Consider the following 25,520-nt stretch of genomic DNA (forward strand, 5'->3'; position numbering starts at 1 on the left):
TTCTAGTTATTTTATGATGAGTATCATCGTCATCTCCCCATTTTACAGATAAGGAAACTGAGGTTGAGAGAGGTTAAGTGACTTGTCTAGTGTCACACAGCTGGTTAGTATGAAAGGTAAGATTTGAAGTCGGGTCATGACTCCAGGTCCAGCCCTCTGTTCACTGTACCATCTAGTTGGAGTGGTAAGTTTAGTTAGGAAGAGGTTAAGTGATTGAGGAATAACCTAGAACCCATTATCTATAGTAACTAGTCACCCTCCAAAAAGCACACATTAGAGTAATTGTAGTTGGGCAGGAAACCTTAAGGAAGCCATTCATTTGAGAGAAGAAGTTATAGAACTCTCCATGAGATCTTTCATGGCCTACGCAAAGAATCTTAGGAAGCAGACATAGCTAGAGTCTTTCCCTAGAGGCTTTGTGGCCTTTAATAGCAAGCATGGAAAGCAAATGCAAAGAATCAGTTTTATAAACTTCCAATGAGAGGGAAGCGAAGAGGTAATCTACATGATAACTTTAAAAGACAACATCATCATGATATGTCTTTTTGTTCAGTTGTTTCAGCTGTGTCCGACTCTGCATGATCCCATCTGGGGTTTTCCTGGCAAAGATACTGGAGTCGTTTGTCATTTCCTTCTCCAGCTCATTTTATGGATGAGGAAACTGAGGCAAACAGGGTTAAGTGACTTGCCCAGGGTTACACAGCTAGTAAGTGTCTGAGACCAGACTTGAACCCAGGAAAGATGGGTCTTCCTGACTTCAGGCCCAGAGTTCTATCCACTGTGCCACCTAGCTGCCCCATGGTATGCCTTAAAGAATTCTAAAAATAGGGAAAGGTATTCTGTATAATCTTGGTGTGGACTCATCCAGGTATATTGCAGCTCTTAAGAGGTGAAAGCAAACTGGTATCGACTGTCAGGAAGGATAAGGATAGAGAATAAGGCAGAATACAGATCTACAACCCTTAAAATATATATGTATATATGTGAATATGTGTATATATGTATATATATATACATATATGTGTGTATATACACACATTATATATATGGGTATGTATGTATGTGTGTATATGTATGTATATATATGTATATAATATCAGCCAGTCAAGCACCGCTCAGCTGAGGCCATAGGGTTTAGACTTTCACCTCCACTGAATACAATCTAATCCACCAAGTTGACTCTTTCTTCCCATGCTCTGTCTCTCTGTGAGTGACACTTTCCTTCTATCTGGTCAGCCTAGATTTCTGCCACAATACCCTACTGCTCAGGTGCCAAGCAAAGGAAAGATGACAGCTGCATCTTACAAGGCACCAGTACTAAAGGAAAGAAGACACAAATAGGAGGCAGTCTCATCCCAAACACAGGCTCCAAGAGGCCACGATCTCATGGCTTGTAGTCTCATAGGGGGTCGAGCATCCATTCTCCTGTCCCTTTGGATCTCAGAGAGTTATCTTTAGATTAAAATCACCACTAGACAATAAAATTCTCCATTAGATTACAAACTCCTTGAGGGCAGGGATTATCTTTTGCCTCTTTTTGTATCCACAGAATTTAGCATGGTGCCTGGCACAGAGCAGACATTTAATAAATGTTGATTAATTGATTACTGATTGGTTTTTACACTTTGAAACAGAAAGAAGAGACCTGGGGGTAAGGATGGCGTCTTTAATATATCCACAGAGTTCTGGTTCCACACAAATTAAAATAATTATCACTGGACAACATGAAGTAGTCAGAGGAGGAAGATGGGCCCTTCCATCATATATCTGGGTATAAGGGATGCTATATACACATTTGGGGGCAGGAATACTTAATAATATGGTTGAGTTTGAGATAACCACAAAGACAGGGAGAACCACAATATTTACTACATTATAAGAGATGGAAAATTGATAAATGTCCTTTACCAAGTTTCTTAACAGCTAGCAGATGGATATTATAAGAAATAGCATCTAGGGGGCAGCTAGGTGGCACAGCGAATAGAGCACCGGCATTGGATTCAGGAGGACCTGAGTTCAAATCCGGCCTCAGACATGTAAAAACACTTAACTAGCTGTGTGACCCTGGGCAAGTCACTTAAGCCTATTGCCTAACCAAAAAAAGAAAAAAGAAAAAGAAATAGCATCTGGAATTATGATAACCTTATTTCGAAAGTGCAAAAGTAGGAGCAGCTAGGTGGAGCAGTGGATAGAGCTCTGGCCTTGGAGTTAAGGCGACCTGAGTTCAAATCCAGCTTCAGACCCTTGACACTCATTAGCTGTATGACCCTAGGCAAGTCACTTAACCCCGAATGCCTCACCAAAATAAAACAGCGCAAAAGTAACTTTCCCACAGCCACCCTTTGCATCTAGACAGAGAGAAGACTGGAGAACTTGGGGCAAAGTTTTGCAGTATTCAAATGGAACTTAACTGGCTCTGCTCTTAAAATATACCCAACCTTATTAGTGTGCTGAGTCCACAGACAGGATGTGTCTTTTTTAAGAACTGACTCCCAGGGGCAGCTAGGTGGCCCAGTGGATAGAGCACCAGCCCTGGAGTTAGGAGGACCTGAGTTCAGATTTGAACTCAGACGCTTCCTAGCTGTGTGACCCTGGGCAAGTCACTTAACTCCAATTGCCTTAAAAACAAAAAACAAACAAACAAACAAACAAACAAACAAACAAACAAACAAAAAACACTGACTCCCATACATCAGAGGTTGCTGAAGGCGGAGTTGGCTACTCTGAAAAATGAGCCAAAACAACATACTTGTTCTCTGCTGGAGCATGAAGCTAAACTGTCTGCAGGGCAGTAGATTTCAGACTGCAATGGAGGTCTCTTCCCAACAAGTTACAGGGGAGGACCAAAATGGCATACTGGATAGAAATAGACTCTTTGGTGATAGAAAGGGTTCAATAACTGGATGGGGAGCTATCTAGTTAGGAGTCAGGGAAACCTTGCATTGTGAGGGCAGAGTGATAAACACTGAATCTACCAGGCAGGAAATTCCAGAGCCATCAGCACATGGGCTGGCTTGATCAATTGGCAAAAAGCAGACCAATGACAAAGCCCTCAGGCTGTGCTAACAAAGGAAGTTTTCAGGAGGAGGTGGAGATGCCTCATGTGTGAGAGAGATGGTGAGGACACTCCATTTTTCTGATGATCAAGGTTATTGCAACAAAAATACAAGCATATGTTTGGGGGGAGGAGGGGATAAGGAGATGAACCGCATGTGGTCCTGTTTCTGGCACCAATTTTTATTTTTTTCCCTGTTTCCTGGACTGTGCACCAAAAAGATGGGAGGCTCAGGAGGTGAAGAGACATTAATTTTGCCCAAAAGGCATCTTTTTTCTTGTTCTTATAAAAAAAGACAATAGTCTGGTACTGCTACTAATTCTGAGAGACTCTTGGAAGGCCACCCAATACTAATACCACCCAGTTTGGAACTAAAGCAGCCACCACCAGTTCCCTGGCATCGTTGACTGGCTTATTCATTGATGCCAGAATGCCTTCCAAAATTTCCTTTAGACCCCGGGGAGAGGTGGGGGGGGGGGGGGGGGGAAGGGGGAGAAGGGGGTGAATGGAGAGAAGGGATCTCTGAACTTAGAAGGGTGTAATTACATCTAATTACATCTTTATTTCAATATAATTGGCTTCTTCTATAATATTATGTATTTTATTTTATTGATTTAAAAACATTACAGAACATTTAACATTATTAAAAACATCATCAAACCAAAGGGTTTGATAATAAAAATGATATGATTTGATTAAAAAAAACATTAAGAACCCCCATTTTAGGCGATCTTCTGGATGCTCATCCTCAACCTGCTTGCAATTATTTAATTTTCGCCCATCTGTTTTCTTAGGACATACCATCAAAATTGCAGTGACTAATTATTGTCAGGTTTGAACAAGGTTCTGACCTTGTCCGGGATCCATATTTGGAGACTGTACCTCTTCTCCTTGTCTTTGCCTGACTTCACTGAGCAATCAGGCATGCAAAAGCCAGTTCCTATCCGCCCAAGTGGGATTATAGCAACTAATGACAGTAGTCAATTCTTTCCTAAATCTTTAAGGTGCTTTTCTAATAGGAGGAAATTCTTGTAAAAGTCTCCTGGGGTTCAAAGGACATGAACTATGACCATGTCCCCATCAGTTCCTGGGAGTTGACAGAGAAAGTTCATTTATCAACCTATTATTAATAAATTATCAAGGAACACATCTTTGTGGCTCTTTATGTGACCTGCAACTAGGGAAAAGACCTACCATGATAGTGGAGTGAGGGAAGGTGGCTGCCCTAAAGGGTTACAGGGGAGTGTATAAAGAGGTGATGGAGGAGCTATGAGAATTCTCTTTATCCCAGGCAGTGCTTTCAAAGGATCCTTCCCTGTTTCCACTTCTTTAACCACAAAGAGAAGTAACAGAAGGGAGGACAAGATTGGCTAAAAGCACATTTTATAACAAACCCAGGAACTATATGAGCACAATTACAAAACACTTTTCACACAAATAAAGTCAGATCTAAATAATTGGAAAAACATCAGTTGCTCAGGGTAGGCTGAGCTAATATAATAAAAACGACAATTCTACCTAAGCTAATTTACTTATTCAGTGCCATACCAATAAAACTATCAAAAAATTATTTTATAGAGCTACAAAAAACAACAAGATTCATTTGGAATAACAAAAGGTCCAGAATATCAAAGGAACTAATGAAAAGAAATGCAGGGGAAGGTGGCCTTAACTGCATTATAAGATCTTAAATTGTATTATAAAGCAGCAATCATCAAAACTACTTGGTACTGGCTAAGAAATAGAGTGTTGGATCAACAGAATAAGTTAGGTATGCAAGACACATTAGTCAATGACTACAGTAATCTGCTATTTGATAAACCCAAAGACCCCAACTTCTGGGATAAGAACTCACTATAAGATAAAAACTGCTGGGAAAACTGGAAAAGAATATGGCAGAAACTAGGCATAGACCAAAATCTCACACCATATACCAAAATAAGGTCAAAATGGGTTCATGATTTAGATATAAAGGCTAATACTGTAAGCAAACTGGGAGAGCTAAGAATAGTTTACCTATCAAATTTATGGAGAATAGAAGAATTCATGACCAAACAGCAGATACAGAACATTATGAAATGCAAAATGGATAATTTTGATTACATTAAGTTGAAAAGGTTTTGCACAAACAAAGTCAATGCAACCAAGATTAGAAGGAAAGTAGAAAATTGGTAAAGAATTTTTACAACCATTGTCTCTGATAAGGGCCTCATTTCTAAAATAAATAGAGAATTAAGTCAAATTTATAAGAATACAAGTCATCCCCCAATTGATAAATGGTCCAAGGATATGAACAGGCAGTTCTCAAATGAAGAAATTAAAACCATCTATAGCCATATGAAAAAATGCTAAATCACTATTGATTAGAGAAATGCAAATCAAAACAACTCTGAGGTATCACATCACACCTATCAGACTGGCCAACAAGGCAAAACAGGAAAATGATAAATGTTGGAGAAGATGTGGGAAAATTGGAGCACTAATGCATTGTTGGTGGAGTTGTGAAATGATCCAACCATTTTGGAGAGCAATTTGGAACTATGCCCAAAGGGCTATAAAAATGTGCATACCCATTTGACCCAGCAATAGCACTTCTAGGTCTGTATCCCAAAGAGATCACATACAAATGTGAAAAGGACCCATATGTACAAAAATCTTTATAGCAGCTCTTTTTGTGGTGGCAAAGAATTGGAAATTGAGGAGATGCTCATCAATTGGGGAGTGGCTGAATAAGTTGTGGTATATGAATGTAATGGAATATTACTGTGCTATAAGAAATGATGAGCAGGCAGACTTCAGAAAAACCTGACAAGACTTGTATGGACTGATGCTGAGTGAAGTGAGCAGATCCAGGAGAACATTGTACACAGTAACAGCCACGTTGTTCGATGACTAACTTTGATAGACTTAGCCTTTCTCAGCAATGCAAGGATCTAAGACATCTCCAAAGGTCTCATGATGGAAAATGCTATCTACATCCAAAGAAAGAACTATGAAGTTTGAATGCAGATTGAAGCATACTATTTGCTATTTTTTTCTCCTGTTTTGTTTTGTTTCCTCTTTCTGGTGGTTCCTCCTATTGGTTCTAATTCTTCCTTACAAGATCACTAATGTGAAAATATGTTTAATAGGAATGTATATGTATAGCCTATATCTGATTGTGCGCAATCTTGGGAAGGTGGGGAGAGGGAGGGGGAGAAAATTTAAAACTCAAAAGCTTATGGAAGTGATTGTTGGTAAGTCAAAATAAATTAATTAAAAAACAAAAACAAAAGCACATTTTGTTTTAGGGATGGGTTTTTTTTTACTGTAAAGAATCCTTAAGAGCTTAAATTTTGTATTTTGGTAACTTCTGCATAACAGATGGAGCCTGGGACCTGAAATCAGGAAGACCTGAGTTTAAATCCCACCTCAGGCACTGACAAGTAGTGTAACCCTGGGTGGGTCACTTAATCTTTGTCTGCCTCTGTTTCCACAGCTGTAAAATGGAGGTAATAATAGCATCTATCTCCCAAGGTTGTTGTGAGGATAAAATGAGAGAATATTTGTAAAGTGCTTGGAAAATCTTAAAGACCTATATACTAGCTATTATTCACCCAGTTTTTTTTTTAATTCATCTTTGACCTGAAAAATCCAAGGATATTTTTAAAATGTGCCATTTTATCCAAATCAAAGCATCCTTCTTTTGGAAACTGCTTAGCAAGATTGTTCCTGGTATACCAAGTCCATCTGTCTAAGAATTTGCAAATCTCCTGCCTGCAGTGGATATGTATGGGGAAATGCTAGGGTCCTTTTTTTTCAGGCACAAAGACATCTTTGTCTTTAGAGTCCTTTTTTCCCCATCCTGGAGATTGCTCCAAACTTCTAGTTTGATAATCTTTTTAGTAATGAATGGTGAGGCCTAAAAATTCACCAACCAGGAATTGGATTTCTAGAGAGAACCCTTAGACTAGAGCAAAAATATTATTAATAAAATTATTTCTCAGGAAACTGAAGTGGGTGGATGAAATTGAAGCATTGAGTACCTCTGTTGAGAACAGAGGCAGCTCTAGAGCAATGAATCTAGATCCAAGGTCAAGGGCAGGTAAAGGATGATGATTATTGAAGGTCACCAGCCCCGGTGGCTTCAATCTACCAGTGCCTGGCTAGCTACTGTGCTAGACATTTGTTTATTCATTCATATCCCCATATTCAGATATTCATAGCTTTTATTTTTTGGCACTCAAGTCATTGTCCCTTCTTTCCCAAGAAATTCCGTTATTTTTCACAGTTCCTTTCTACCCCAAATAGAGGTCTTATATATGGGGATTTTGCCTTAAATATTTATGACCCTTCAATTACCTTTGCTTCTCAATTTATCAATCTCTTCAACTCTAACTATTTGTGCCACCACCCTACCTCAACTTTACATACATTCATACTCTTATTCATACCCTTAATTATTATTAGTGGGGCAGCTAGGTGGCATAGTCGATAGAGTGCCAGGCCCAAAAGTCAGGAAGACTCCTCTTTGTCAGTTCAAATTTAGCCTCAGACACTAGCTATGTGACCCTGGGCGAGTCACTTAACCCCTGTTTGCCTCAGTTTCCTCATCTGTCAAATGAGCTGGAGAAGGAAATGGCAAACCACTGCAGTATATTTGCCAAGAAAACCCAAATGGGGTCAAGAAGAGTCAGGCATGACCAAAACAACTGAACAAAAACAGATGTAAATGGGTTTCTGACCTCTCATTTCTTACCTGGCTACACTATTTTGGGACTTTACTGACTTTTTCATCATACCTCAGGAAGCTCATTATTGAGTACATCTCTTCACCCCGCAAGACGCCATTAGCCTCATCAACACCCTTTGTTCCTTTGATTGGTGGAACCATCCAGAACTTCCTTTTAGGAAAGAAGCTTAGCTCAGATCTCATTTTTCACTTGGCTGTACTACTTCAGGATTTCTTTGACTTTTCCACCAAGTCGTACTGTTGGGTACCTCCCCCCCCACACACACCACCTCTTACAACTTTTCATCTTCCTTTTGTGTGTTTTCTTCCACCATTATACAGTAAGCACCTTGAGGGCAAGGCCTGTTTCTTTTTTTCATATTTAGATCCTCCCTGCTAAGTGCAGTCACCATCAGATTCAGGGTATGAACCTAAGTCCTCTGACCCCAGAGTCCCTTTTCTTTCCACTGCCTCTGGATTGTAAGACACCCAGCGACTACGTGTGTGTCTAGCTTTGTCTTGAGGTCCTATTTGGAGTCCTGGACCCAAAGTCGCCAGATTGGGGTTCCACGGTATAGTGGGGTAAGGTATAGCGTAGAAGCTGAAAATGAAGAGAATGATGCAATCACACATCCCGGGACCAGCCCCTCACTGCGATTGGCCCTGACGTGGCTCTCCGGCCTCGGATTGGCTACATCAGCGTTGACTGGGGACGGAGCTTGCTGGAGCTTGGGATTGACACGTGGGCCTGGGCAGTGTTTCTCTTTTGTAGGTTTTGTGGGTAACTGGGAGGAGGCGGGAATGGGGACCTGGGAAAGGGGGGATGCTCCTGAGGAGGTGGCTGCAATTAGGCGGGGAACGTGTGCAATCGGGAGGGGGAGGGGGCCTGCTTCCAAGAAAAAAGCTTTTCCTTCCCTATCACCCCCACTCCGCCCCACTCCCATTATCTTCTGTAAATGGGAGGTGCCACTTTCCTCTTTCACCTCTTTCTTTTTCTGTCCCCAGTTTGATTGTTCTAGTGAAGAAACGGACGCCGTCCTTCTTCCTTTGCTTGGGTAAGCATTCCTCTAGGGAGCAAATCTGGGGGACCTCACTTTTCTGAAGAAGAGGGGGAGGTGGGGGGAGAAGGGACCATGAAGAGATGGAGCATCAGGTGGGTGGCCTAACGGTAACGGAGGGCACTGGGCCGACCCATCCGTGGGCTGGGCATAGGAATAGGTAGGTAGGAGGAGTTGGCTCTGGCTTTGTGCTTTTCAACTTAATCCAGCCACGTCGGCGTGGAGGCAGCTTCTTCCTCTATATCCAGTTCCAGCTGTTAACGCTCACCTGGCTGAGCTGAGCTTCTGGGACCATGAGTGTGGGCTTCATTGGAGCTGGTCAACTGGCATTTGCCCTGGCTAAAGGGTTCACATCAGCAGGTAGGAACTGGGGCCTTAAAGGATAGGCTGGCTATGCTTAGTTGTCTTTGATGCTTTGTTCTGAGTCCCACCCCCAAGTACGTACTAGTGCCTGCCCTTCCCCCTACCTTATATTTAACTACTTTGTGTGTGTATTTATTAACTTTTTATATTTATGCTGTATATATTTTCGTATGTACTCACCCATTAGAATGCAAGCTCTTTTTCTTTTTCTTTTTTTTTTCATTTTATTTGGACCCCAAACAGTGCCAGGAACGTAATAGATACTTAATAAATACTTGTTGACTGATTGATTAGTTGAGGGGCAGGGAGGAGTTTTCTTATTAGAAACTCAGTATCAGAGAGAGAGAGAGAGAGAGAGAGAGAGAGAGATCTGGGCCACAAGTCAAGATAGAGAAATATATATATACCTATATCTGTATATGTATCTATATATCTATATATATATAGATATTTTTACAGATATAGATATCTAGAACATACATATTATATATCTATCTATATATATCTATATATATATACATATTTAGATAGATATAGCTATAGATAGATTTTTCCCCCCAATCTGGACCTGTGATTTCAAGTCCAGTGAAATACAACCTGAATAGAAACTCACTCCATCAGAAACTGGTCTGTAACTTCAGTAGTCTTAGAAAGCTGCCTGTTGGGGAATCTAGTTAGTTGGATAGAACACCAGCCCTGGAGTCAGAAGGACCTTAGATCAAATTTGGCCTCAGACACTAGCTGTGTGATGGGGGCAAGTCGCTTAACTCCAATTGCCTGGGGGAAGAAAAAGTTGCCTGTGTCACTGAGAGGTTAAGTGATTTGCCTGTAGCTCATATGTATTAGGTAGAGGAAAGACCTGAACTCAGATTTCTCTTTGCTTCAAAACTGGCCCTCTATCCTCTTCATCAAGCATCCTCTGGTTCCACGGGGAATCAATTCTTGTTCAGTATTTGAACTTGAATTTAAAGTAGGGCTCAGCTCTGATTTTTCCAGTTGCTACGGAAGCCTCCGGGATGAGAAGTGACATTTTTACCAGTGAATAGAGATTCACATTGATTAGTTTTATTGTTTTATGAAGGGTACAAGATAAGGGATGGGAAGCAGAGGTTCCTGGTGGAACCCTGAAGGCTCTGGGGAGCATTGGCCTTGAATTGCAACAATCTTGCCTCCCTTACTAGGCATCGTGGCCTCCCACAAGATAATGGCCAGCTCACCAGATATGGACCTGCCCACAGTCTCTGCACTCAGAGTAAGTAGAAGGAGTGGAATACAGGTGGGAGGAGGAAATAATGTTGGGGTCTACGGAGTGGAGTTTTGGCTTCCAAACCAAAATGAACCCATTGGATGATAGGCCAGGACTATGTCTTTGTATTTGTGGGTGGTTCTGGCCTACCTTCTCAGACCTGGAGCAGAGACCAAAGGAGAGAACAATCCTTCCCTGCCACTGAGTCTTTATACTATTGGCTTCCCACCCAGGCCAAGTTATCAACCAGGCCAGTCTGACCTGTGGGGATATCTCAGTGTGAGTGTATGTGAGTGTATTTGAAAAACTACCTTTTTTTTTACCTAAGAACAGGAAATCAAAGATTCTTCTTCTACCCCTTGTAGCTGCCCTCCCCTTTTTCAGACTATTATTAAAGTTTGTGAGAGGTTAGCTGGGGGTTCAATTGGTGAGATATTAGATATGTATATCTAAGGCAGAGGTTCCCAAACTTATTTGGCCTACTGCCCCCTTTTAAAAAAAAAAAATTTACTCAGCGCCCTACTGGAAATCTACTTCTTTAACAGTTTTTTTTTTTTTAATTTGCACCATTTCAAAAAAATATAATTTTTTAAAATGATGCATCTTAAATTTAATAATTTGATGTAAATTTGAGGGGTTTTTCCTACATTGAAATTTTGATGATGAAATATTACGTCATGTAACTATATAGGATCGTACTGTAAACAAGTCATTACGTGCACATATTACTGCTGATGCATGCTGGAATTCCTGACAATTTGAGACACCTTTGCCCACCAACACTTGCTTGTTAAGACCTGTGGGCAGATTTGACCACTGATAGGTTATAATTTGCATTTTGTGTGTTTATTTGGAAAATAATGTAATCAGTATGACTTTAACTGTTACACAACGGATGAAACATGTATGAATATTTTTTTAAATTTATTTTTAGTTTTCAACATTCATTTTTATAAGATTTTGAGTTCTAATTTTTCCCCCTCTCTCCATTCCCCCCTCCCCAAGACAGCATGCAATCTGATGTAGGCCATACATGTACAATTATATTAAACATATTTCCACATTAGTCCATGTTGTGAAAGACGAATAAGAGCAAAACAGAAAAACCACTAGAAAGAAAAAAAGAGAGAGAGAGAGAAAATAGTATACTTCCATCTGCACAACTCCATAGTTCTTTCTCTGGATGTGGATAGCATTTGCCATCATGAGTCTTTTGGAATTGTCTTAGATCATCGCATTGCTCAGAAGAGCTAAGTCTAACAAAGTCGGTCATCTCACAATGTTGTTGTTACTGTGTGCAGTGTTCTCCTGGTTCTGCTCACTTCACTCAGCATCAGTTCATGCAAGTTTTTCCAGGTTTTTCTGAAATCCACCTGCTCCCCATTTCTTTTGGAACAATAGTATTCCATTACATGTACAAACATTTTTTTCAAAATTTTCTTCTCCTCTTTCCTTATACTTCCACCACCCCCTTATTTTTATTCAACATCCCCCAATTGCACCTGAGGCTCCTACCTACCCTCTGGATATTCCAGCGCCCGAGGGGGCAGTATCTCCCATTTTGGAAACCTGTGATTAAGGGATGGCAATGAGAATATGGTTAGTTCACACTGGAGTTGTGAAGACTGATTGCTCCATTAGGAATCCAGTGGCAAACCACACACGTACGTCCTGAAGGCAGTATGTTTTGGTGAACAAGGTGCCTGGGGGAAGCAGGAGGCACAGTGGGGGGATGTGCTCCCTACTCTGCCACACCAGTAGCTAAGACATGTCCTCTGTTCCTGTGATGCCAAGTTCAGAACACTTTCCTATTTCACCGCAATGCTTTTCAACTTGTTGCCTAGCTTTTCATCTCTATTCCTATGCATTAGAGTCAGTGTGATGGAGTAAAAAAAGCATTGGCTATGGAGTCAGAAGACCTGGGCTTTAGTGCCAGAATACATTTACTATGTGCCCTTGGGCAAGTCTTTCAATCTTTCTGAGTCTCAGTTTTCTTATCTGAAAAACGGGAATAAAAATACTTTTTACCACCTGCCTAACAGGACTATTGTGAAAAAAGAGCTCCCTTCCAGTACTGTGTGATCATAAGCTTTTTTCTAGTATCTGACCGGAGACTGTGTACATCAATGCTAAATAAATGTTTACTGACTTAAGTTGGGTAAAGACTTTGAATTGGGGTTGAGGGTTACCCCCTTTTGCCCCAGAACTCAAGCTATTCATCTGCCTAATAACTGTAGTGACAGCAACCTTTGTAGAATCTAAGGGCTTTTTGAAGGGACAGAACTTTAAATGAAAATCTTGGGGAGAACTGCTACGAGGACTGGGTTACAGCTGTGAGCCAGGGTCTGCCTGATAATCCAGTTATTCCCCAAGGAAGCTCTGAAGCCTAACAACCTGGTCCCCACTGTTCTTAACCATGATATTCTTAACCATGACCTCCCTATCAATTTCTGCAGAAAATTGGTATAAACCTGACCCCCCGCAACAAGGAGACGGTGCAACATAGTGATGTACTTTTCTTGGCTGTGAAGCCTCATATCATTCCATTCATCCTGGATGAGATTGGAGCTGATATTGAGGACAGGCACATTGTGGTCTCCTGTGCAGCTGGCGTCACAATTAGCTCCATTGAGAAGGTAGCACTCGCTTTGGCATTGCCCTCCAAGGTGGGAGGTGGATGTTTCCAGGTGCTGGTGGGCTTTGGGACTGGTGGAGAAAATAGTGTAGTCACAAAGGGAGAAGGGGAACAGGGTAGATGGTGCTGAAGGATTGCTTGGAAGCTTAATCTTCTTTCTTTCCCCAGAAATTGACAGCCTTCCAGCCAGCCCCTAAAGTCATCCGTTGCATGACCAATACCCCTGTGATAGTACGGGAGGGTGCCACAGTTTATGCTACAGGAACCCATGCCCAGGTGGAGGATGGGAAACTTTTGGAACAGCTAATGAGCAGTGTGGGTTTCTGCACCGAGGTGGAAGAGGACCTTATTGATGCTGTCACTGGCCTCAGCGGTAGCGGGCCTGCCTATGTGAGATTTATGGTGTGGGAGAGGTTATAATGAAAGGGTTAGACAAGTGTGTGATCTGTGGACAGAGCTGATGGAGGGAGGGTGAAGTTATTCGGGTTATCTCCTTTAGCCTGGGAGGAGGGTGCCAAGGCCTTTTCCCTTTGACAGGATTGCCAAGGCCCCTTTTTCTTTCCCCAAGGCTCAATAATTATCTCCCCTACAGGCATTCACAGCTTTGGATGCATTGGCAGACGGTGGGGTAAAGATGGGGCTACCTCGGCGGTTGGCAGTCCATCTGGGGGCCCAGGCTTTACTGGTTAGTATCTTTCTGACCCTTGGACTGTCTCAAAAAGATGCTCTCTCACTCAGATTTGGGGCTAGAACTTTAGGCTCTGTTTAGGGGCTAGTAAAAAGGTGGGATAGGGGCAACTCCATTCCCTAAAGGGCTTCTCCGCAGGAATCTTATGGATTCACAGAAAATCATTATGCTCCTTCATCTAATCCATCTTCCTTCTACGGCAGGGAGCTGCTAAGATGCTCTTGGAATCTGAAGAGCACCCAGGACAGCTCAAGGACAACGTCTGCTCCCCTGGAGGAGCCACTATCCATGCCTTGCACTTCTTAGAGAGTGGCGGCTTCCGCTCCCTCCTCATCAATGCTGTGGAGGCTTCCTGTGTCCGTACCCGGTGAGCGCCCTCTTCTTCTTTCCTCTCCATTTTCTTCAAGCAAGTCTCTGGTCCCAACCTACCCTCCAGGAGCTTAGTCAGTAACAGTCCAGATGAGACAAATGTGACAGAAAGGAAAAATAATACATCACTCATCGTTTATGTGAATAGTTTGTCACAGGTCTGGTGTTTCTTGCCCTGCTGCTACCACTCCCCTATAAACTTTTGGTAATTTTTCAAGGGGAGCAATTTTCCATAGATCAGTGGTTCTTAACCTAGGGTGGACAGATGGATTTCAGGTAATCTGTGATTTTTTAAAAAATTAAATAATTATGTCTATATAATTGTCTTTCTTTGTAATTCTATTATTTTATTTTATACATTTAAAAATATTCTGAGGGGCAGCTAGGTGACACTGTGGATAGAGCACGGCCGTGGAGTCAGAAGGACCTGCGTTCAAATCTGTCCTCAGACACTTGACACTTACTAGCTGTGTGACCCTGGGCAAGTCACTTAACCCCATTGCCTAGCCAAAAAAAAAGTATATATATATATATATATATATATACACATATATATAAATATATGTATGTATGTATATATATATGTGTGTGTGTATATATATATTCTAAGAAGGGATCCACAGGCTTCATCAGACTGCCAGAGGGGTCCATGACATAGAAAAGGTTAAGAACCTCTGCTCTTGGTCATCTAGGCAAGATGGTACAGTTGAGCGAATACTGAGTTTGGAGTTAAAAGATCTTCATTCAAATCCTAACTCCAGTGTGTATTAACTGTATGACCTTGGTCAAGTCACTTAAGCTAACTGAACCCCTACCTGAAACATGAATTCCCTCTACCACAGCCCCAACAAATAGATACACAATCGCTGCTTGAACATCTATACCTAACTGTCAAAAAGCTCCTATTTATATGGTTCGGAAATCTTTCTGCTTCTAACCTCCACCCATTAATCTGAATTGTCCCCTCTGGAGCTTTGCAAAATAATTCAAATTTATCTTGCACAAAAAAGGGGGGAAAAAGAAATTTACATGATAACTGAACTTTTAAAGTACTAGCAAGTTGTACATAATAGATTTGCAGTTTCTTGTGCAATCAATTTTTTATTATATTATTATATTTATTTTATTATATTACTATATTTATTATGGAAATGCTTGTTTTAATCACATAAATTTTGTTGTTTTTTTTTATTTTAATTTTATTTTTTTTAAGGCAGTTGGGGTTAAGTGACTTGCCCAGCTAGTAAGTGTCAAGTGTTTGGTCTGAGGCCGGATTTGAACTCAGGTCCCCCTGACTCCAGGACCGGTGCTCAAACACATAAATTTTGAAAAACAAAACAAAACAAAACCAAGATAATTCTTTGAATACTTGAAGACAGAAATCGTATCCTCCTTAAAGGAACATCTCCGATTCCTTCCATTGTTACTCCTAGGACAGAGCGTTGAGTCACCCTCATCTCCTGGATGTGTGTTCTCCTTAGTTCAGCCAGGCTGTGGTTTGGAGGTAGGGCTCCAATGGGCAGGCTCCATGAGGCTGTGGGCTCCTCATCCTCTCACCAATCGAAATCCCAGATCCAGAACTGTCTTTTCTTTCTAACTCTTTCCTTCCAACCCTTTTTGATATGTATTTGGCAGAGAGCTTCAGTCAATGGCCGACAAAGAAAAGATCTCTCCAGCTGCCATCAAGAAAACTCTGCTGGACAAAGTGAAGCTGGACTCCTCTACCGTGTCCACGAAGTCATCCTCCAGTCTCATCAAGCTGCTGGCTCAAAGCCAAGTCTCTGGCAGCCAGAAAGACTGAGGCATGCCCTCTCTCTCTTCTCCCTGATCTCTGTTTCCAGACACATAGGGAGAAAGCATCTCCATATGGCTGTAACATGGAAGCCCATGTCTTGTGGTCCACAAATGTGGACAGTAGGACTCTCCTACAGAGGTCAGCATGGGGACTTTCCCCTGCCAACTAGAAAAGGTCAAGCTTGTCCCTCTTTCTCTTAAAATTCCCTAAGACTTTTAGCTTCTGAAGACTTTAATGCAGAAGAGAATATTTCAGTCATTCAGTCTTTTTCTTTCCCTTCCATCATAGAAACAACCTCTGCCCTTCCTCTCTCAGGGAGCTGGCCATCACTGGAAAAGGTGCCAAGAGTGCTGAACCCAACACTGGTAGCCGAATTAGACACATAGCTGAGGTCTTGCCCTAAGCCATGACCCCTGACTCAAAGGAAAGCCAAACAATCCATCTCTCCTTCCTCTCCATCCCTCCACTTCTATTTTTTAAAAAAAATTATTTTATTCTGAACTTAAGAAATAAAATAAGCATTTTCATAATAGTAGAATAGGAAAAAACCCATGAAACTGCAAATCTATTATGTACAACTTGCTCTTTTTTTTAAATATGTAATAAAATTATCACATAACTTCTTTTCCTTTATTTTCTCTCCCTACCAGAGCTAGAGATGGCTACCATTAGACACAAATATGTATACATATATAAAACCATTCTATACATATTTATATTTATCACGTCTTTACCTATGCAGATAGCATCTTCCTTCATATTTCCTTTGTAGTTAATCTGGGTATTTATAATAGTCGAAATGACTTGGTCTCCCAAAGATGTTCTTAAAACAATATTGCTGTTACCGTATACAATGTTCTCTTGGTTCTTCTCTTCATTATTTCGTGCAAGTCTTTCCATGTTTTCCTAAGATCATCAAGCTCATCATTTCCTATAGCACAGTACTATTCCATTACAATCATGTACCACAACTTTCTGTTCATAATTTTCTTGGATTGCTTTTACTTTTTTTTCTAATTTTTCCTCAATCTCTCTTATTTGATTTTTTGGGGGGGGGGGCGGCTAGGCAATGGGGTTAAGTGACTTGCCCAGGGTCACACAGCTAGTGTTATGTGGCTGAGGCTGGATTTGAACTCAGGTCCTCCTGACTCCAGGGCTGGTGCTGTATCCACTGTGCCACCTAGTTGCCCCTCTCTTATTTGATTTTTGAATCGATTTTTAAGTTCTTCCGGGAACTCTTTTTTGACATTACGCTTTGGGGCAGAAGTGGCTTTTTTACCTCATTTCTTTCTTTTTTTTGGTTTTGTTTTGTTTTGGTTTTTCTTTTTGTTTTGTTTTTTGTTTTTAGGCAATTGGGGTTAAGTGACTTGCCCAGGGTCACACAGCTAGTACGTGTCAGGTGTTTGGACTAAGGCCGGATTTGAACTCAGGTCCTCCTGACTTCAGGGCCGGTGCTCTATCCACTGCACCACCTAGCTGCCCTCATTTCTTTCTTTTTCAAGGAAAAAGTTTATTGATGTTTTTTGATTTTACCCTTCAGTCATCTGACACTATATGCAGCATTTCCTACCTGTAGTCCCCTGCCTCTCCAGTTTAAGGAGGAAATCATCTATTTCCTCATTATTTCCTCATCTGTTCTCTGATATGTGTACCCCCATATCTCTGAAAAACATATTCTCTTTTGGACTCCAGGTTTTTAAATATATACCTTCTAATTTGTCATTTGCAACTGTCTATGCCTAGTTTAGCTTTTTGTTTCTACTTTTGTAGCAATGTTTCTCTATTGCAGTCCTTTATGCAAAGTAAACCCTTTGCTTTTTCAATTCAGCTAAATTTAACAAGCAACTACTATGTGCCGGTGAGTGCTCGGGTTATAATAGTAGTAATAACAAACAGCTAACATTTGTATAGCACTATGTGCTAAGCACTTTACAATCATCTCATTTGATTCTCACAACAACTCCCGGGGATAGGTGCTATGAAAAAATAGAACTGTCCCTGCCCTGAAAGAATATACATTCTATTAGAGGAATACAATATGTACATAGAAAATTAAATTAAAAACATATGCAAAATAATTTGCAAGAGAAGCATAGGTCTAATATGAAGGGCAGTTTATTAACAATAGAACAAGGGTTCTTAAGGGTACAATACAAAGGTAGAGAAGATGTGCCACAGACGCATTAAAAAGGTGGGGCTGTTATCAATGGGTTTGAGAGAGTGGTAGATATGGAAGTTGGCTTTGATCTAGGCAGCCTAGAGAAATTTAGTGGGTATAGGGCATTGTCAGGCTCTTCATAGTGGCAGTGGCAATATTTATTTGGAGAGAGAATGAGAGGAATGGCAGATGAAGAATCCTTGGTGCTACCTGATAAGGTAAAGACAGAGGTTGGTGGAATCCTAATACCTGGCTGGTCCTAGATGGCTGAGGTATGTCAGTCAGCTCTGCCCCAGGGCTCCCTTCAATGTTGAGAAATTATTTGTCCTAGGGTAGAGAAGAGTCTTTGGTACTGTACTAATCCTCTATCATCTTTTTTCTTTCTTTATTTCTTTAATTGGGCTGGTGCCTAGCTGTGAGCTCAAAGTTTCCATGCTACCAGCCTGTTTCTCTTGATCAAACCTAGAGTAGAATGGCACACTCTTGAAAGCTAATCGTGTATGATTTCCCCTGGGAAATTAGTCTGGTTAAGCTGTGCATTTGCTAGTTAGTCATCCAAGCTAGACTGCCCCAAAACATGGGCTTGTGTGATATACCTGTAGTTTTCAAAAGGAAAGGAGGCAGAAGTTATCTGAGCTCTCAAAAATGCTATCTGGTAGCCTCATACAATGGGTGTGTGCCTAGCCTGCTATGACAAGGTCTCAACTCAGGCTCCACAACTGGCCTGAGAGAGAATGGGACAAGTCAAGGAGCAAACAGAAAGGGGAAATGTGGTGATTGGCAGGATCATCTGGGTTAAGAAGGGATTGAATAGGATTCCTGGGAAGGACAAAAATCCTGTGGGGCTTGAGAAAATGGCAGCTTAAATTGTTGGTAATCCTTTTGTCAGTGGGGAAGGATCTCCATTCTCCCATTAATATAATAGAAATAGAGACTCAAGTGCCTTTGGAGGGTATCCACAATGAAGATGTGGTTAACCATGGATTTAGAATTCCCTGAATTCTGAGTCTTCCATTCAACAGTGGGAATGAAGTGAAGTTGTGAATAGAGAAGACTTAGTCCCTATCCTGCAGAGTTTGCCATCATACAAGGGAACATCAACATACAGAGTATGACTCTTCATTTCCAAATTCCTCAATATGACTTACACCTCCACTTCATCTCAACTTAACCGTGGGATAGCCATAACTTTGATTTTGTTATCACCCACAAGTCTTTCTTTATTTGATCATACTCCATTAACAATCCATCTCTCTCTATGTCTTGTTCCCCTAACAGTAATCTTCATTCTTATCATGACCTCCAATCTCTCTGCCACTCAGTATTTTTTTTTTCCTTTTTAGGCAATTGGGGTTAAGTGACTTGCCCAGGGTCACACAGCTAGTAAGTGTCAAGTGTTTGGTCTGAGGTCAGATTTGAACTCAGGTTCTCCTGACTTCAGGGCCAGTGCTGTATCCACTTCGCCACCTAGCTGCCCCCACCACTCATTATTTTCCCAGGCCATCACCTCTGCTCTGGCTACACTCTCCTTCCTTCCCCTTCTCTACCAATTAGTGATATGGTTCAATTCTGCACTATCTATTCTTAAATCCCTAATTCATTTGTCCTATTACCATTCACCCCTTCCCAAACTCAAACCCCAAATTACTCCCACAATCCTCCTTTGCTCCAATTATATGCTGCTGAATGGAACTGGAGGAAGTCATGAAGCCATAATGAAAAGGCTCTCTACAAGTTTATGATATATAATCTCAACTGAGCCTTCACAGAAGCAAAGCAACTCTTCTACTCCTACCTAAGCATCTCTGTCCTACTCACCATAGCAGCTGTTCCAAAGCTAGCTCATTTTTCTAAAAAATTATCTGAGGCAATAGCAAAACAGAAATCAGAAAAAGTTTACATAGGAGAATATGTACCAGAATACAAAATGAAGAGGCTTTACCATTGGTAGTGAGGTAACTCAGCTCAACCAAAAGAGAGAGTCCTAGATCTCATGTAAAGGGAAATTCCCTAAAATTTCCAGTGTAACAAACTGAGAATAGGGACAGGATAGAGACTGCCAACTTCTCCCACATTGGCTTCTTCCCGCTCTTTTCCTTCAACAACCTGAATTGGGGCTATTATCTTCCATCTTCCCTTTCAAAGCTGGAAGTCAGAATAGTCCAAAACTACTATAGAGGTCAAAGAGACACAAAAACTCCAAGAAATTGAGCAGACTGGAACTTTCTTCTCTCCCTCTGTCACCAACTCCAACCCTCTCTTAAACAGAGGCATCTAGGTATCAGAATAGATAGAGCATTAGACCTGGATTCAGTAAGACAGGAATGAGTTCATACCTGGTCTCCAACAATTACCATCCATTTGTCACTGCTGAAGTCACTGACCTTCTGTGTGTCTCAGTTTCTCCACCTGTATGGGGATAATAAAAGTACCTACCTCTCAGGATTGTTGTGAGGATATAGGATAATTTTAAACCTTAAACTGCTACATAAATGCTAGCTATTATTATTAATTTACCTAATTTCCTAGGGTACTCCCTCCCTTAAACTTCCACCCTTTTAGTAAGGATCTTGTTTTGTAATTACACACACACACACACACACACACACACACACACACACACAAATAAAGACCATTTGCCCAAGTTTCCTTTTTTCCCCCTCTCGCATCCCTTTGCCATCCCCCTCCTCTATCTCCTCCTTCATTCCAGTCTCTGATTAAGAGGTGGTTGTCCTCCTTGACAAGATCATCTCCTATTTATGTACCCCTGAATCCATTAATTTCTCTCTTCTCCAGATGATTCTTTCCCTCACACAACTAGTAAGTGATGTGTTGGATTTGAACTAAGGTTTTTCCTGACTCTGGGTCCAGCCTCTATCCACTGCAGCCACCTAGCTACCAATTATTAATTGATTGATTGATTGATTGTTTAATAGGGGAAAAAGACACACACAGAGGAAAAAGACTAAGCAAAGAACTAAGACAAGCAAATAAAATGTAGAGACAGGTACCTTTACACAAAGAGAAGCCCTTCTTGCAGATGGTGGAGGCATCAGAAGATCTTCTTTACTTCCTTTTCTTTCATTACATTCCTCCTCCTGATGTCTCATCATGAGATGAATGGGACCCTGGCTCTCAAAGGCTGTGCCAGTGGAGAGCAAGTTCTGACTGTTCCTACCATGCTGAAAAACCTTCAAATACTGGCTAGCAGTGGTACTGGTCTGTCTTCCAACTAACTTGGCTTGGTTAGGAAAAGATCTTCATTCATGTTGACAGTTGAATACCTAATTTTTTCCACCCACAGAAACTTGTGAAGTTTCTAAGGTACAGAGTGGTTTGTAGTATTGAAGTTAGTACTCATTTAATCAATCAATAAACATTAAGTACCCACTACACGCCAGAAATTGTGGTAGGTGCTGGACTTGAATACAAAGACAAAAAAATGAAATGGTCCCTGCTCTGAAGGAGCTTGCACTCTATCAGAAGAGAAAACAGGTAGATACGTAAGTGTATACAGAATAAACTCAACTAAATACAAAAGGAGAGAGAGAGAGGACTAACAGTTGGGAAGAACAAGAAAGATTTCCTCTAGAAAATGGTGCTTGTTCTGTAGCTTGAAAGAAGTAAGGGATTCTGTGGGATGGAGGTCAGGAAGGAATACATTCCAGTCATGGGGTACAGCCAGTGCAAATGCACAGAGATGAGAAATGTAGTGGTGGTGGTGGTGGTGATGGTAACGGTGGTGGTTGAGTCATTTCAGTCATGTCAGACTCTCTGTATGCCATGTGATTGTGAGGAACAGAGAGATCAGACTGGCTGGACTAGAGAGTTCGGGAAGGGGAGTAAGGAGACTGGAAAGAAGGGTTTTAAAAGCCAAAGACAGATAGGAATTTATATTTTATCTTAGAAGCAATAAGAAGCTGCTGGAGTTTATTGAATAGGGGAATGACCTAGTCCTTATCTGTAAAATGAGCTATAAAATTAACTACACAAAGAACATGCGAAGGCAGATGCTATCTGCATCCAGAGAAAGAAATGACAAATAGAAGTATATACAGAATGAGTTTTCATATATATACATACACATATCTGTGTCTAATGGTAGCCATCTCTAGGGCAGTGGGAGGAGGGGAAAAAGAAATTTATTGTATATTTAAAAGAAATAGCAAGCTGTACTAATAGATTTGCCATTTCATGTGTAATCATCTTTTTAAAAAATTATGCTATGGTATGAAAGTGTTTATTTTATTCAATAAATTTAAAAAAATAATAAAAAAATTTTAATGAAATGGAAAACCACCAAGAAAACCCCAAATGGGGTCACAAAGAATGGGAACACCTGAAACAACCAAATGACAATAAAAAAGACAACTAGTCATATATGCAATTAAGGAAAAATCACTTCAACAGTTATGTAGAGGTTGGATTTAAGTGGGGAGAGACTTGAAACTGGGAGGTCAATTGGGAGACCATTACCAATAGTCCAAGCATGAAATGATGAGGAAGGGCCTGAACTATGTGTCAGCTGAGTGAATTGTGAGAAGGGGATCTATGCAAGAAATATTGTAGAAGCTGAAATAGTGAGATCTGGCAGCTGACTGGACATGTGGAGTGATTGAGAGGGAGGACTTTAGGGGAATGCCAATGTTGTGAACATGGAAGACTGGAAGAATAATACTGCCCTTGACAGAAAAAGGAAAGCTTGGTAGAGGGCAAGTCACTTAATCTCTCTGGGTCTCAGTTTCCTCATCTTTAACGTGCAAGATATCTCCAAGTTCTAACCAATGATTCTAAGCTCTGTTTTAGAATGATTGAGTTTGAACCCTCTCCAGGACATATCCAATGGGTTGGTGAAGTGTGGCTAGCACTCAGCAGAGAGACTGGAGCTGAATATATAGATTGGCAAGTTAACAAAACAGAGCTGATAATTAAACTGATTGGTAACTTTGAAGAGAGCAGTTTTAGTAACTCAGGTACTGAACTTCTTGAGAAAAGGAGACTGACCTGGTGGGCCAATAGACAATAGCCACCATGATCTGAATTGGGTGAGATATATAGGTAGAATAAACTTCAAAAGAGATTGCTGTGTGATGGAGGCAAAGGGAGAAGGTGGAAGTGGCAGTGGGTACATCAGTAGGAATATAGCAGATGCTCCATAAATTGTGCTACTCAGATATCTCAGAATCTCAGAGTTAGAAGGGGCTTCAGAGATCATTTGGTCCAACTCATACCTGAAAAAGATCCCCTCTATAACTATCTGACAAGTGGTCATCTAGCCTTTATCCTCAGACTTCCAGTGAAAGGGAATTCATCTTCTAAAGTGGCCCATTCTACTTTTGGGTAGCTCCCATGGTTAAGATGTTATTCCTCATATTAAGCCAAAATCCATATCTTTGTAACTCCTCTTGGGCAAAGCAGAACTGGTCTAATATTTCCTCCATTGGATAGCCCTTGAAATACTTGAAAGCAGTTATCATGTTCACCTGTGGTAGTAGCAGCAATATTTCAACCCCTGACCCTATGGAGGTTAGGCTAGTTTTCCCTTAAAGGTATCAAAATATTCTTCAAGACTTGGTTGGCTCAGGGAACTAAGAGCTCAAACTCCTAAGGTCACTTTTTCATCATCTGAGTACAAAGCAGCCATGAGGAGTTCCATGGGTGCTCTGATACTTGGGTTCATGGATCACAATGGGTAACTCAGGCAAAAAAATTGTTTTTCCTTTCCTTTGCTCGGCTTAATCACTTTAAGGTGGCCTCAATGACTATTCTTTTTAAATATCCTTCTCCTGCTATAGCTAATTAGATCTGATCTTGAGGCAATTTCTGGATCTTACCATTCTGGGACCACCACCTCCCCATACATACCCATTAATGTCCTTCCTGAAATGTAACATTCAGAACTCAACAGGATGCCCCAGACCAGGACCAAATTCAGCAAGACAATCTCCTCTTTGAATGTGTTGCCTAAGTTCACAATAGCTTTTGGGGCTGCCGTGCCACACTCTTAATTCATATTGAGCTTCCAGTCCATTAAAACCTTCAGGTCTATTTCAGAATAATTGCTATCTAATCATACTTCTCCCATCTTGCACTTGGAATTGATTGTTTGAACCTAGTTATAAGACTTTACATTTCTCCCTATTACATTTCATCTTACTAGATTCTGCCCAGTGTTTTAGACTGTCAAGACCCTTTTAAGATCTTTACTCTGTCATCCAACTCCAAAGAAAATCACCTCGAACCCTGGAGCGTCAGACCTGGGCCTCAAGGAGCTGCTTAGCTTTCTCTCTCAACACAAGCCAGCCTTCTCTTCATCTGGCAAGTGATGTGATGCTATAAGTGGCAAGTAAGGAGGTCTGAGCACTCTCCTCATGTTAGGCAGCATATTAGAAAGAACACTGGACCTGGAATCAGGAAGACTGGAGTTCACATCTTGACTCAGACACTTACTAGCTGTTTGGCTCTGGCCAAGTCACTTAACCTCTGTCTGCCTCAGTTTCCTTACCTATAAAATAGGGGAAATAATAGTATCTACTTCCCAATGTTGTTGTGAGGATTAAATGAGATAATATTTAGAAAGCACTTAATACACTACCTAGCACATAGTAGATGATTAATAAATGTTTCCTTCCTTCCTTTTTTCCCACGCAAGAGACTGTACCATTAAAGGAGAAATGCTGCATCCCCGTGGGCATTGGAGTCCAAAAACCATAACATACAGCTTACTGTATACTCCCTGTGTCCTCATGTCCTAGGGAAGAAGAACCACTGTGATTTAACAGATACGGTGGTTTAGGACAAGAACTGAAATCAGTAAAGCCACAGGCCAACTAGACAATTTCCACTGACTCAGGAAACTCCCATTTCTCCCTCTTTGCTCACCCCTACCCTCATGGAAAATTATAAACTGTCCCTAATGTTACTCCAGAGGAGGCCAGTGAGTACATGCCTGAAATGACAGTGGCTATATATTTTTCTTCTTTCTTTTCCTTTTTAACATTCATTTTTAAAATTTTGAGTTCCAAATTTTCTCCCTCCCTCAAGCCTCTCCCCCAACCTCTGAGAAGGCAAGCAATATACTACCTATTATACACAAGAAGTCATGTAAAACATATTTCTATATTAGCCATGTTACCAAAAAAAAGCAAAAAAATAGAGTGAAAAACAATATGTTTCAATCTGCACTCAGAGTTCATCAGTTCTCTCTCTGGGGGTGGATAGCATTTTTCATCATGAGTACTTTGAATTGTCTTGTATCAGAATAGCTAAGTCTTTCACAGTTGATCATTGTTACGATATTGCCGTTACTGGGTATGATCTTCTTCCAGTTCTCACTTCACTTTGCATCAGTTCATATGTCTCTCCAAATTTTTCTGAAACCATCTCCCTCATCATTTTTTATTGCACAACAATATTCTATCACAATCATTTACTACAATTTG

At 40.9% G+C, this 25,520-nt stretch overlaps 1 protein-coding gene across 4 annotated transcripts; it reads left to right on the forward strand.

Annotated features, from left to right (window-relative positions):
• Positions 1 to 8,486: 8,486 nt before the first annotated feature.
• Positions 8,487 to 16,434, forward strand: PYCR1 (pyrroline-5-carboxylate reductase 1). Of its 4 annotated transcripts, none has more exons than XM_027850041.1 (9): positions 8,487 to 8,534; positions 8,772 to 8,821; positions 9,034 to 9,184; positions 10,369 to 10,439; positions 12,890 to 13,069; positions 13,237 to 13,458; positions 13,661 to 13,753; positions 13,960 to 14,123; positions 15,761 to 16,434. In XM_027850041.1, the coding sequence occupies exons 3-9, from the start codon at positions 9,118 to 9,120 to the stop codon at positions 15,924 to 15,926; spliced, it is 963 nt and encodes a 320-aa protein (XP_027705842.1). In that variant the 5' UTR covers positions 8,487 to 8,534; positions 8,772 to 8,821; positions 9,034 to 9,117; the 3' UTR covers positions 15,927 to 16,434. The 4 variants fall into 4 exon arrangements, with proteins under 4 accessions (XP_027705842.1, XP_027705844.1, XP_027705841.1 ...); XM_027850043.1 differs by having other exon boundaries at positions 8,500 to 8,534; positions 9,073 to 9,184; XM_027850040.1 differs by lacking the exon at positions 8,487 to 8,534 and having other exon boundaries at positions 8,632 to 8,821.
• Positions 16,435 to 25,520: the final 9,086 nt, after the last annotated feature.

Source organism: Vombatus ursinus, unplaced genomic scaffold (genome assembly GCF_900497805.2).
Source record: "Vombatus ursinus unplaced genomic scaffold, bare-nosed wombat genome assembly UNPS02008996.1, whole genome shotgun sequence".
Lineage (NCBI taxonomy): Eukaryota > Metazoa > Chordata > Mammalia > Diprotodontia > Vombatidae > Vombatus > Vombatus ursinus.